The sequence below is a fragment of the Martes martes genome, assembly GCF_963455335.1.
Source record: "Martes martes genome assembly, chromosome: 3".
Classification (NCBI taxonomy): domain Eukaryota; kingdom Metazoa; phylum Chordata; class Mammalia; order Carnivora; family Mustelidae; genus Martes; species Martes martes.
Genome location: NC_137890.1, coordinates 150,283,942 through 150,296,516, shown reverse-complemented (window position 1 = coordinate 150,296,516; position 12,575 = coordinate 150,283,942). Strand labels below are relative to the sequence as shown.

The window sequence follows — 12,575 nt, the reverse complement described above, 5'->3', positions numbered from 1 at the left end:
TCCGAGTCAGGACCGCACCCCAGAACTAGAACCAGCACCTACCTTTTTGGGAGAGAACACCCCCAGGGTGCCGCCGTCCTCCCTCATGGCCACGCCCATCTCGGCCAGCAGGGCTTCCCTGAAGGGACAGTGTCTGGATCAGCCTGAGCCTCGAGGCTGCAGGAGCCTCACTCCCAACTGACCCATCGGCTGAGCAGGAACTGGTGAGGCTCTGGCCCTTCGGCCCAGGGGCACCCCATTGGTCCATGAGCACCTGGAGAAAACTGTCACCTGACCGGGGATCAGGTCAATGGGGCCATCAGTGATGGGGGCGTCGGGGGGAGTCTCTGGTGAGAGGACACGAGCCTGTCCCCCGCTGGGACACGGCCACCCCCAGGAGCAGGAGCCCAGGGCTGGGGTGCTAGAGTCCTCAGTTTCCCCACTGCCCACCTCTCCATCCGGATGGCTTCCGTCCGCCGCAGCTTCTCCTCCCATGTCTCATTGAGCTCGGCAATGATCTTCTCCGTCTCCTGGGCAGTGGGACAGAGCAGAGTGAAGCTGGGGGTCTGGGGTGGGAGCAGACAGAGGCCCGGCTGCCAGGCAAAGGTCTGCAGGGCACCAGAGCCCCAATTCCCAGGTCTGTCTAGCCAGCACAACACCTGAAATGTCAAGGGCTGAAGAACTAATGTATCCACAGACACAAGTCTTCTGTGGACACAGCCAGACAATAAAGAAAAAAGGCAAAATAAACCTGGAGAAAAAGAAACACATATACATGTAAGGACTCTGACAGACATGTAGGACACCGAGACACACGTGGGGCCACGGAGAGACACACAGGACACTGAGAGACATGCGGGGACACAGAGAGACACACAGGACACAGACATGTGGGACACTGAGAGACACTCAGACACAGAGAGACACATGGGACACTGAGACTGCTTCTGAGGCACAGATGTCCCTTGGCCACTGCCGGGACATAGACGACAAGCACTTCCAACATCAGCCCCAGCTCCTGGTTTCCTTCCCAGCCCCACACCCCAGTGGGTCCTGCGCCCGAGGGTCCCCCACACACCCAGCACCCCCCACCAAGCCGCAGTCCAGCCTCTGTGTGTCTGCCTGCTAAGTCAGCCCCAGCCCCATACAGCCCAGCATCCCACAGTCATTTGCTATAGGAATGACAAGCCCCTCAACTAAAAGCCAGCCAGCCCCCCGCAGGGCCACAGGTGTGAGCACAGAGCACAGGGAGGGAGCATGGAAGCCCCTGGGACCCATCTGCCCTTCTCAGCACATGCAGCCTCTCGGTGCTGGATGGCAGACCCATACTCGCTCTGCTCCCGACCGCACAGCCCACTGTGCCTCCAGGCAAGCCTACCCCGCGCTGTCAGTACACCCCTTCCGGGATCCCAGGCCCCTCAGGAAGGGACACTGCCCCCTCCCCACCCCCGCTGGCCACGCCCTCACCTTCAGCCTCTCGATGGCCTCCTCACTGCCCGGGGCAAACAAGATGCGCTCGTGCAGGCTGGACACGGAGGCGGCACGGCTGGACAGGGCCGAGAGCGAGGACGAGGGGCTCATGCCCACAAGGGCGTTGGTCACTGTGGAGAGATTGTCAGGGGCTGGACTCAACTCCGCCCCGCCACGGTTACGGTTATTGTTCTCAAGGTCGGACACGTCTACGGGAGGAAGGGGAGGGGAGGGTGGGCAGACAGACGGGAGGGAGAGAAAAGAAAGACCAAGTTGGGAAAAAGCCAGAGGTGGGTGAAGAGAGGCAGGAAACAGAAAGCAGCAGGTGCAGCTGGGGCCCAGAGCCGGACAAGCACATGCGGGGCTGCCGCCGCCTCCCCACCAGGGGACCCAGCCCCCAGAGCCCTCCCATCACCCAGGCGGCAAGCACCCTCTCGAGCTCCTCTCTACCTCCCCACCCTGCCCAGATCGGTGGCCTACCAGCAGTCTCTGCACCCCCACCGGGTCTCCTTGCCTTGGCTGTCGCTGCCCTGTGGCCCTCCTGCACCCAGGGCCCTGACACTTGGCCTCATCCTCTCTGCCATGGACCCCCCCCCATACCCATCACCTGCCTGGCCCTCCATGTGGCCCTGAGCTTCGGGGACCATGCTGCGCTAACTGTTTGGCCCCAAGGACACCTTGGAGGAGAGGTGCACTGTGGGACCCCGAAAGGGCCCCTGCTCCTCCACCCTGGAGAGCCTGCTCTGGCTGCCCCAGGGTTCCATGCCCCCCCAAGGCCTGGGACTTGGGGTTAGGACAACCCCCCGGCAGAAGCAGGCACGCAGCAGAGCAGCGGCAAACGTAGGACAGCACGGGGCGCTAGGGAGAAAGACGGTGTCCTGTGCCCCTGGGTCAGGGAGGCCCCAAACTGCAGGCCCATGCCGCAGGGAACTGGACCCAAGACCAGAGGGACACAGGCTGGGAGGCCCTAGCAGCATTTTCATTCGGCTCTTCCGGGGAAAGGGGCTTTGTGGTGTGGGGGGCCTGAGGGAATCTGGAGCTGGAAGCCGGGGGGCAGACCCGGCCTCCTGAGGACCCCCAGGGCTCCCCACCCTCAGGCGCTAGCTACCAGGCTGAGCTTCCGAGGCCTCTGGGAGGACAGGCTGGGCTCAGTCACTTAGGCCTCCCTGTGGCCTCGGTTTCCCATACAGACATGGGCTGAGCCAGGAGCCTAGGTGCACCAGGCAGGGTGCCCGCATCTACCAAGACACCTACTGCCCAGCCCCTGAAAGGGGGAATGGCAGAGGAGGGCTGGGCAGCTGCCTCCCCGCCGTGCTGCCCTACACCCCGCGGAGCAGGGACAGAAGCAGGGAAGCAGGGAGCAGCAAGGGGGATACACACATTTGGGTCCTCCGGGCACAGTGTTGGCTACGGGGAGGGGAGGCGTGGGGGAGGGAGGAGAGACAGAGAAACAGAAGAACAGGTTTGTCTCCAGAGGGCCTGAGGCCCACCCATCGCAGGCCAGGCACCAGGCTGGGTGGCAGGGGTCTTCGGCGGACACCCGGGGACCGCGGCCTTCCCAGCACCCCCGGCACGCCGATGTGGCTTCCAGGAAAACCGTCTGCGGCCTGCTTGGGCCAGCACCAGACCCAAACCATGCTGTCCACCCCGGCCAAGGCCAAAACTGCAGCCTCCCCCCAAGGTGGCTTGCCCAGGGACTCAGAGCTGGACTGGGATTCAGGTCCATGCCATGAGGGCAGCTGGACTGGCCCCAGCCAGCCAACGGGTGGCTGTCCCGAGGAGGGAGGCCACCCCAGCCTGCCCGCCCCGCCCAGGACAGGCGGCCCGGACACTCACTGTCAGTGATGTCCCCGAGACCCTGGGCGTACAGCAGGTCCCGCAGCCGCGTCACCTCATCCTTCAGCTCACGGATCAGCTTGTTGTTCGGGTCCTCGTTGATGACGGCGTTACAGCGGATCTGTTTGGCCCGGTCGGCATACCTGGACGGCCAAGGGAGCTGTGGGCTATGCCCTCGGCCAGCAGGCCCAAGGGGGCCCACAGCCCTGCCCAGGGCAGAGCCACGGTGGGGAGGACCTCAGCAGCTGGGGCCCAGGGGCCGGACACAGAGCAGGTCACCCCACCTGGAGCCAGTGGGGCCACTGGCCAGAGCCCTACAGGGGGGTCACCTAGCCCTGCCCCACATTTGGGGGGACTGAGTCACCAGGAGGAGCAGGGATAGGGAGTAACTCTCTGTGAGGCGGAGCCTTCACACCTGGACCTCTTCTCCCCAGGGCAGAGGGGGCAAGTCTGACAGCTGGGGGAATGTGACGATGCCCACATGTGTGCATGTTTTGCCTGTGCACTCCTAAGTGTCACCGATGTGTGCAAGTACCTACATAGGGACTCACACCCCTTCATCCTTTTACAGTTGGTGGCATGTGACCCAGTCGGCTGAGCAGTCTCCTTCAGGACCAGCGCCCAAGCTGCCCATCCTGCTGCCAGAGGGACCCTTGGAACACATCCATGCGCCTTTGCTCCTTAAAGACCTGGTTTGGTACCTGGTCCTGGGCCACTCAGACCCACGGGTGGTGGGAAGGGAACGGGCCCATGAAGACCCAGGTGTCCCCAGCAGCCACTGGAGCCTCAAGGAGCCCCAGATGAGGTGACCCCCCAAAGTGGTGCCTCTGACTCAGGGAGAGAGGGATCCATGCCCTCCTGGAGCCAGGCCGGGTCCAGGGCCCATTCACTCCAGAACACACCTCAGCGTGCTCAGGGTCTCGTCGTAGTTGATGTCTGCGGGGCTCAGGGCCGCTACCATCGCCGTCCTCGAGTTCCCGCCTGTGGAAAGAAGGCCAGGTCATGGGGGGTCCTCTTTCCCCCATCCGCTCCTACCTTTGCAGCTGGGGAAGCCAAGGCCCAGACGGGTAAACCAAGCCACGGTCCACTGTGTGAACAGGGGATCTGGCCTGCACCACTGCAGAGGGGAGCCCAGTCATTTTTCTCCCAGAGTGTGCTTTTCTCACATTTGTGGCTACTTCACAACAGCCAGGCCCCTTCCCCATAACGAGGGGGGACTGGGGCCGACTTTACGGCATTTCCTGCAACGTCAGGATAATTTCTTTAGAAATTTAACATTCATTTCAATTCAAGATGCAACGATTTCTTTCATTTTTATCTTTCTCATTTGGAATATTTTTTTTAATATTTCATGTCCGAGTCCTGGCCCAGGGCGACACGGAGCCTGGTGTCCGGTAGCGCACTGAGTGAGGAAATGGACGTTTCAACTTCAGCTCTAAGGCTGATGGATCACTCGAAGTCTCAGAATGTGGGGAGCCCTGGGCAGGGGCTGCGGGCTGGTCAGCAGCCTGGGCACCCCTCAGGGACATGTGTCCTGGGAGCCATGTTCCCAGGGTGTGGCCCCCACATGAACTATGAGGTGACAGTGTGAAGGGCTTGGGGTGCGATGCCACACCGGATGCCAGACTGGACTGCATGGGGATTCCCCCTGCCCTACCCTGGAGCTGGGCCTGGGTGTGGCCCTTGGCAGAAGCGTCCATCTGGTCCACGTCCCCAGTGAAGGCCCACATTCCTAAGACACTCCCACCCACCCTCAGGGGGGCCCTGGGAGCCTCCAGGAAGCCTGACATGGCACCCGTCACTAGCCTGAGCAGTGATCAGCCAGGCTGGTTCTGGGGTGCCGGGTCGGCCAGCTGGGGCTCCTATACCGTGGCCATGAAGTTGAGGAAGGCTGTAGGGCCCACCTGGTCTGCCTTATGCTCACCAGGTCAGCCCAAGACTCAGTTTACCTTCCTGGGCGTTAGTCTCCCAAGCTGTGAACATAGCCAGGGAGGACATCCGAGGTTATTTTGGGGAGGAAAGGGATCAGTATTGGGATCCTTCAGGCTCCATCTCCCTATCTGTGTCTTAAGGGCTCAGAACTCAGGGAGACAGGGTGACAGATGCCACCAACCAAAAACCCAGCAAGCAAGCAGGGCTCCCCGGAATCACGGAGTCCCAGCAAGGAGTAGCACTTGGTCTGGGTGTCACAGGCTTGAAGCAGGAGCCCCAACATAGGTGTGTGTGTTCTGTGGCCCTCTGGGCCATCCTGCTTCCCTGCACTTGCTCTCCTTAGCCCTTTGCCGGCCACCAGCCCAGGCCCTCCAGAAGGATCCCCCAGGTTTGCCTCAGCCTAGGCCCAGAAAGAGTGAGAGGCCTCCTGCTGGTCAGACACCCCTTCTTGGGAGGGAAGGCAGGACAATCGCTCAGGGCAGAAGTTAGAACCCTAGGGACAGGTGAACACGAAGAGTCCTCACCCAGATTTTCTCGGAGGAGCCAGGTCAGCACAGAATCTCTGTATGGAATGAAATCTGTCTTCTTCTTTTTCTTGTTCTGTGGGGGAAGAACATTCCAGGTCAACCCTGAGCCCGCTGGAGGGGAAGGGAGATGGAGGGGGCAAAGCCCAGGGTCTGTGGGGTGGGTCTCCAAAGCCAAAGGCTGCTGTGGAGGGCAGGGCTAGGCCCAGTCCTCAAGGCCTCTCCCCACCTGCCCCCTACGGTGCTACCCCCAGCTTCCCACACTCAGTACCAGAACCAGACTTGCTGTCCCATCCCCTCAGGTTCTCCCTAGCCCATCCCATCACACGTCTGGGCCACACAGCCAGACAGAACCATTGCCTTCCCTCCACTCTATCAGAAGAATGGACCTGAGCCCATCGCCCCTCCTCAAGCAGCACTGTTGGTTCTGCTGACTAAAAAGAAAAGGTCCCACCTCACCTCTCTCTCTCCACATGAAACTCACCTTCCCACCCCTGCAGTCCAGGCACAGACCCCTTCGTTAGAACCTGCTCCCCACCCCCTCCCCTCAGGATGAAGCAGCCTCCACTGGCTGCTAGGAACCATTGCTCCTTACAGACACGACTAATGGACTGACCGAAGGAGTCCACTGATCATGGATACTCAGCTTCCAGTGTCGCCTAGTTCTTGTAGACAGTTGCTTAAAAGTATTTGTTGAGCACCCGCAGGGGCCAGCAGACATGGCGCCTGCCCTCCAGACTCCCCACCCGGGGCGACACACACAGGGGCTTCCATAAGGGCTGAGCCATTTCTCTGGGAAGAAGCTCTTCCGTCATTGTTCCTCAGGACGATTTCCGACGGGTGCTCCCTTGGCTCTCAGAGAACATAACTTGTGAAAGCTCCTGAGACACGAGGTCAGGATGGCTTCCTGAAATGCTGCTCTGGCTTCCCTGTCAGTGGGGCTTGAGTGTCCCTCTCCTCACAGCTCCTCAGGACTGACGGCCTTTTTCTCTCCGTTGAGACTTGGTGGGTGAAAACTGTACTTCTACGTGGCCTTTGGATTCCTTCATTCCTGAGGCTCAATCCTCTGCCACATCTGTCATAGTCCTCGTTTCCACAGTAAATGCCCCACGATCATGCAGTCCCTTCCGTGATGACCAGGAGTCACCTTCATTTCCACCGCTCTGTCCATCCACCATCAGCAGTTGTTTAGTCGTGCTCCTGCCCCTCCCAGAACTCGCCGCTGCTCTCCCTTCTCTGCCTTCCCAGCCTCCGTCACCTCACACCCGGATTTTTGCGACACTGACTTCCATTCTCCTGACTGCCACACCAGGCCACTGGGCTCCCCAATCATTCTCCAGGCAATGGCCTGAGCAGCACGTGCCAGATTAGATCAGACTGTGAGTGGTGCTGGAAATGCCTCTGCTGCTCCCCATCCAACCACAGTCAGCTAGTTCCTGACAATGGATCAGGCCCCTGCCCTTCTCTGGCCTCATCATCTCATGCCTCCATGCTCCCTGCTCTAGGCCCTGAGCCTCAAAACCTTTCACACTCAATCCTGAAGAAATTTCTACTGCAACCCCTCCCACAGCACTTCACGCAGTTCCCACAGTGCCTCACATATTCTCTCACAGTCCCTTCCTCCCTCATGCAGTTCCCCACAGCACCCTGCACAGTTTCAGGTCCATCACACAATTCTGCACCATTTGTCACACAATGCCTCCCACAGTTCATGACACAGTTCCTCTCTCTTGGTTCCTTATATCGTTCTTTGCATAGTTCCACCTAGATCCTCACAAAGATCTCTGAGTTCCTTGCATAGTTCCACACTATTCCTTTCAGTCCCTGACATAGTCTTTCACAGTTCTTCACACATTTCCCCAAAGGGCTTCTCACAGCTCCTAACATAGATCCCCCCACAGTCCCTCACATAATTCTGTTTTTTAAAGAGTTCCCTACAAGGTCCCAAGGCAGCTTCTGACACTTCCACCCATAATCCCACAATCCCTCATAATTCCTGAAAACGTCCTCAGCACTTTCACACTGTCCCCACACCATTTTACATTCTTCCTCTCAGAGTTCCTCATAGTTTCTCACAATTCATACAGTTCCCAACAGTTCCTCAGTTCCTCATCTAGTTTCTCACACTTGCCCCACATTTCCTCACACAGACTTTACACAATTCCTCACACAGTTCCTCACAATTCTTCCAATTCCATACACAGTACTGCACAACTCTATACAGTTCCACATAGTTTCTCAAACAGCTCTTCTCACAGTTCCTTACACGGTTCCTCATATAGTTCCTCTCAGATCCTCACATAATTCCTCTTAGTTCCTGACATAATCCTTCACACCACCCCTAACACAGTTCCACGCATACTTCCCACACAGTTCCTCAAACGGTTCTTCACACAATTCTTCACAGTTCCTCAGTTTCCTCACATAGCTACTCACTTAGTTTCCCCACACCATTCCACATGTTTCCTTACACGGTGCACACAGAGTTCCTCACAATTCTTCATACAGTCTACATCTATTTCCTTATAGCTCCTCACAATTCCTCACAGTTCTCCACAGGAGTCACCTGGTGCTTTATATGGTTTTCATCTCAGATCTTCTCATAGTTCCTCACTCAGCTCCCCCACACAATTTTTTCCTCTCACAGTTCCACAAAGTCCACATACAGTTCCTCACTATTCTTCACAGTTTCTCACCCAGTTCCACACACTTTCTCATAGTTCATACCGTTCTTCACAATTACCAACAGTCCACACACAGTTCCACACACACATTCTCACACAGATCCTACACAATTTTCCACACACTTTCACACAGATTCCCTCAAATTTTCTTACACTTTTCCACACAAATCCCTGACATAGTCCATTACACAGTTCTGCATGCATTTCCCCAGAAAGTTTCTCACAGTTCCTCACATTCCTTTTCCCACTATGTGGGAAGTGTGTGTGTATAACTGTGCCAGGAATAGTGTGAAGAACTGCACTGAGACTGTGTGGGGAACTCTGTAAGTAACTGAGAAGAACTGTGTGAGGGACTGCGCACTGTCCCTCACATAGTTTTCCATATAGTTCCCTCACAACCCCCATACTTCCCCACACCATTTCACATACTTCCTCTCACAGTTCCACAGTTTCTCACAGGGTTCACATATGTTTCCTCACAATTCTCCACATAGTTCCCCACACAGTTCTACCCAGTTCCTCATACATCCCCACAAAGTTCCCCCCATCAGTTCAGAGTTCGTCACAGTTCTCCAAAAATTTCCTCAAAAGTCAGTCACACAATTCCCACACAGTCCACCCACACAGTTTCACACACTTGTTATAGTTCTGCAAAGTGTCTCACGATTCTTTACACAGAGTTCCTCTCACAATTCCTCACATAGTTTCTCCCACAGTTCCTTACAATTCCTCATGGAAATCCTCAGAATTATGCAGTTCCTCATGTATTTCCTCAAACTACTCTTCACAGTTCCTCAAACTGTTCCCCATACAGTTCCCCCACATAGTTTCTTCATAGTTTCCCACTCAGTTCCTCACAGCCACATACCATTCACCACAGTTCCCTCATACAGTTTCACACACTTCCTCTCACAGTTCCACACAATCTTACACAGTTCCCTACACACTTCCTCACACACTTCCACAGAAAGTTGCCTCATACTGTTCCCACACAGTTTCTTTTTGGTCCTCAAAGAGTTCCTTTCCTCTCATTTTCTTACCGTTCTTGACACATTTCTTCGCAATTCCTCCTAGTACCTCAGTTTGCCACACAGTTTATCTCATAGTTCCTCATAGTTCCCACAGGTTCCTCACTGAGTTTCTCATAAAATTCCACACAGTTCTCTCTATACACTTCCTCACATAATCCTTCACAATTCCTCTCATAAGTCACCAGTTTTTCATACAGTACCACATAGAACTCCTCCAAATTCACAGACACAGTTTCCCGCACCGTTTCACATACTTCCTCTCCCATTTCAGTTCCATTCAGTGGTTCCTCACACATTCCACATAGTTCCTCACAATACTTGATACAATGCCAGACCTCTTGCATGGTTCCCCCTACTAGTACCTCACACTTGCCCTAGACAGTTCCCCACACAGCTCCTCACAGAGTCACTCACTGTTGCTCACAGGTCCACACACAGTTCCTCAAGGTTCCCCACACACACAATTACCACATATTTTCCCACACCATTCCGACTATTCCCTATACTGCCACAGTTCCTCACAATTCTTCACGTTTCCTGCCTAGTTCTCCACACAGTTCCACAGTTCCTCACGGTTCCCACACACAATTCCCACATATCTCATACACCTCCTCTCACATTCCCTCAGAGTTCCTCACATAGTCTTCACATGGTTCCTCACAGTTCCCACATAGTTCCTTGGTTTCCTCACACAGTTATCCATTTAGCTCCCCATACCATTCTCCACAGTTCCTCAGACAGTCCACACAATTACTCATAATTCTTCATACACTTTCACATGCATTTTGTCATAGTTACAATTCTTCACAGAGTGCCATAGACAATTCCAATTTTCTGTGGTCCACAATACTGTCCTTTACAGTACCATGTGCATTTTACCCATTTCTCACACTTCCTCACATCCCTTATACAGTCCTATGCACAGTATTTCACAGTTGCCCATGTAGTTCCTTACAATTCTTCATACAATTCCCACATTTGTCCCACACCATTTCAGATACTTCCTCTCACAGTTCCTCAGTTTTCACAGTTTCTTACACAATACTTCGTAATTCCTCACACTGTTCACAATTCCACACACATCTCCCATACAGTTTCTCACAAAATCATTCACATAGTTCCTCACAAATACTCACACTGTTCTTACAGTTAGTTCCTCTCAAATCCTTGCTTAGTTCCTCCCGTGTTTCCTCACAGTTCCTAACACATTTCCTCATACAGTTCCCCACATAGTTGGTCACACTCTTCCTCTCATTTCCTTATGTAATTCCTCATGCTTCCCCACATGGTTCCTCACATTTCTTCCCACGCAATTCCTTACATAAATCAACATTTTTCCATTTCAGCACCCCACACTGGGCTTTCCAACTACATGGCACAGCTGAGTAACCCTCTACCTGGGTGGCTCCTCCCCACTCCTCAGGTCTTAGCCCTAAAGCTACCTGTCCTATAAAGCTTATGTGGCCATACTGACTAAAAGCTACCTTGTATATGGGTCATGCTCACAGTCCATTCTTTTCCTTTGTGATATTTATAACAATTCATAATTCTGTCTCTATGTTTATCATCTACTTCCCCCATCAAGCTGTGGCCCCTGTGGGGCTGTGTTGTTCTAACACACAGCTTCGTTCGGAGTTGGGCTCACTGTGTTTGTCTGCTAGGTGCACAAACAAAAGGTACTTTTACTGCCAAGACCTTCGCAGAACAACTAGGGCTAAAGGCATTCCTTGCTTCTAGCCCCCAGTGCAATGGCTGAAGACTCCTCCCCCTAGAACTGAAGAAAGCAGCTTACCTTATTGGGCCCAGAGTCCTGGAAAAGAAAAGATAGAATCTGAGGACCTGGAGTGAGGCTGGGGACCCAGGGTGTGTGGGGAGGGAAGGACTAGTGCGCTCCAGAGAGCAAAGGAACCCACCGGGTGAGCCAAGTCACCATGAGAGCCCGCGAAAGGCCCATCACTCACCACCCGGCCATCGCTGGCCACCCTGGTCTTGACAGGCCAAACAACAGAGCGATCTCTCAGGCTGCTGTCAGCCAGCAGCTCTTCCCTCACCCCAAACTATTTAAGATAAAGGTTTGGGCCTTGTAAGAATTGTCCTTCTCTGGACAAAAGCCTAGGTGTCTTGGTGAATGGCCAATACTGGTAGGGAAATTTTGACACCATCTGTAGCCTAGGGACACACACCCTTCACATCTCCAAGATTTCCCTTGAACCCCAGGCACCCTGATAGAGATAGCACTTGGCACAGGTATGACAAGCTCCCAGCATCCTTCCAGAAGGAAGAACAGGGAGCCACAACCCATCCCATCCATCTAGTTCTAGAAACCCAAAGCTAGCTCACCATTTCAGCCAGAGCAGAGATCACCTTCCCCAGCGTGGTCAAGGACTTATTGATGTTGGCTCCCTCCTGCGTGGGGAGAAGACAGTCAAGACATCAGGAAGCTTCAGGACCCTCTCGCTCCAGAGTGATCCCCTGGGGCCTCACGCCATGAGACAAGGGGCTAAGGCCGCCAAGCCCTGACTGTTCATCCGGGGCTCCTTGGAGCACGGGGGGGCTCTGGCAAGAAGCCAGGCAGAGGCCCACCCGGGCCAGGGGAGTACACTTGCCCAGCTTCTTCCAGGCTCCCTGGGGGTCCTCATAACATCTCACATGAGCCCTGGGGCCCAGCTGGTACAATTTCCAGAGCCTCTTCCCACCCACTGGGTAATGTGGCACCAAAGGGAGGCTGGAACATGAAGGCTCTCCTTCCCAACACCGAAGACTGCTTTGACCAGAGACTGTCTGCCTCACAGCCTGTGTTCTGGAGCAAAAGCCACACAGCAGTGCCCAAGTCACCATGAGGGCCCGCAAAGGGCCCAGCTTTCCTGCTGGGGTCTCGGTCCTTGTTGGCTCCTAGCCAGTGTGCCAGGCACAGCCCTCTGACTCCTGGCCTCCTCTCACCTTCTCCCATGCCCCCGGCTTTCCCTGCCCGGGCTCGCCCTGCGTGGGGGTGGCCCCAACCCCCCTCCAGCCCCAAGACGAGACCTCCTGCCCAGCCCACCCTGGAGCAAGCCAGCCTCAAAGACACGGCCCACCAGGTAAGCGAGGCGCAGGGTCACAGACATGCCAGTCCGGCCCCT

General features: G+C 55.3%; 1 protein-coding gene across 17 annotated transcripts in view; it reads right to left on the bottom strand.

The window, feature by feature from the left end:
- The window catches only part of KIF1A (kinesin family member 1A), a 70,063-nt gene that overhangs the window by 44,939 nt on the left and 12,549 nt on the right, over positions 1-12,575 (bottom strand). For 7 of the 17 annotated variants that reach the window (XM_080799623.1, XM_080799624.1, XM_080799625.1 and 4 more), the window contains exons 8-15: positions 11,797-11,862; positions 11,249-11,266; positions 5,742-5,817; positions 4,188-4,266; positions 3,286-3,428; positions 1,447-1,580; positions 430-509; positions 43-118 (exon numbers count right to left, since the gene is read on the bottom strand). In XM_080799623.1, coding sequence (XP_080655749.1) covers positions 43-118; positions 430-509; positions 1,447-1,580; positions 3,286-3,428; positions 4,188-4,266; positions 5,742-5,817; positions 11,249-11,266; positions 11,797-11,862 — 672 coding nt within the window. Of the gene's footprint in view, positions 1-42; positions 119-429; positions 510-1,446; positions 1,659-2,829; positions 2,857-3,285; positions 3,429-4,187; positions 4,267-5,741; positions 5,818-11,248; positions 11,267-11,796; positions 11,863-12,575 lie in introns of all 17 variants that reach the window. The other 10 variants (XM_080799613.1, XM_080799626.1, XM_080799627.1 and 7 more) reach the window with 3 other exon arrangements.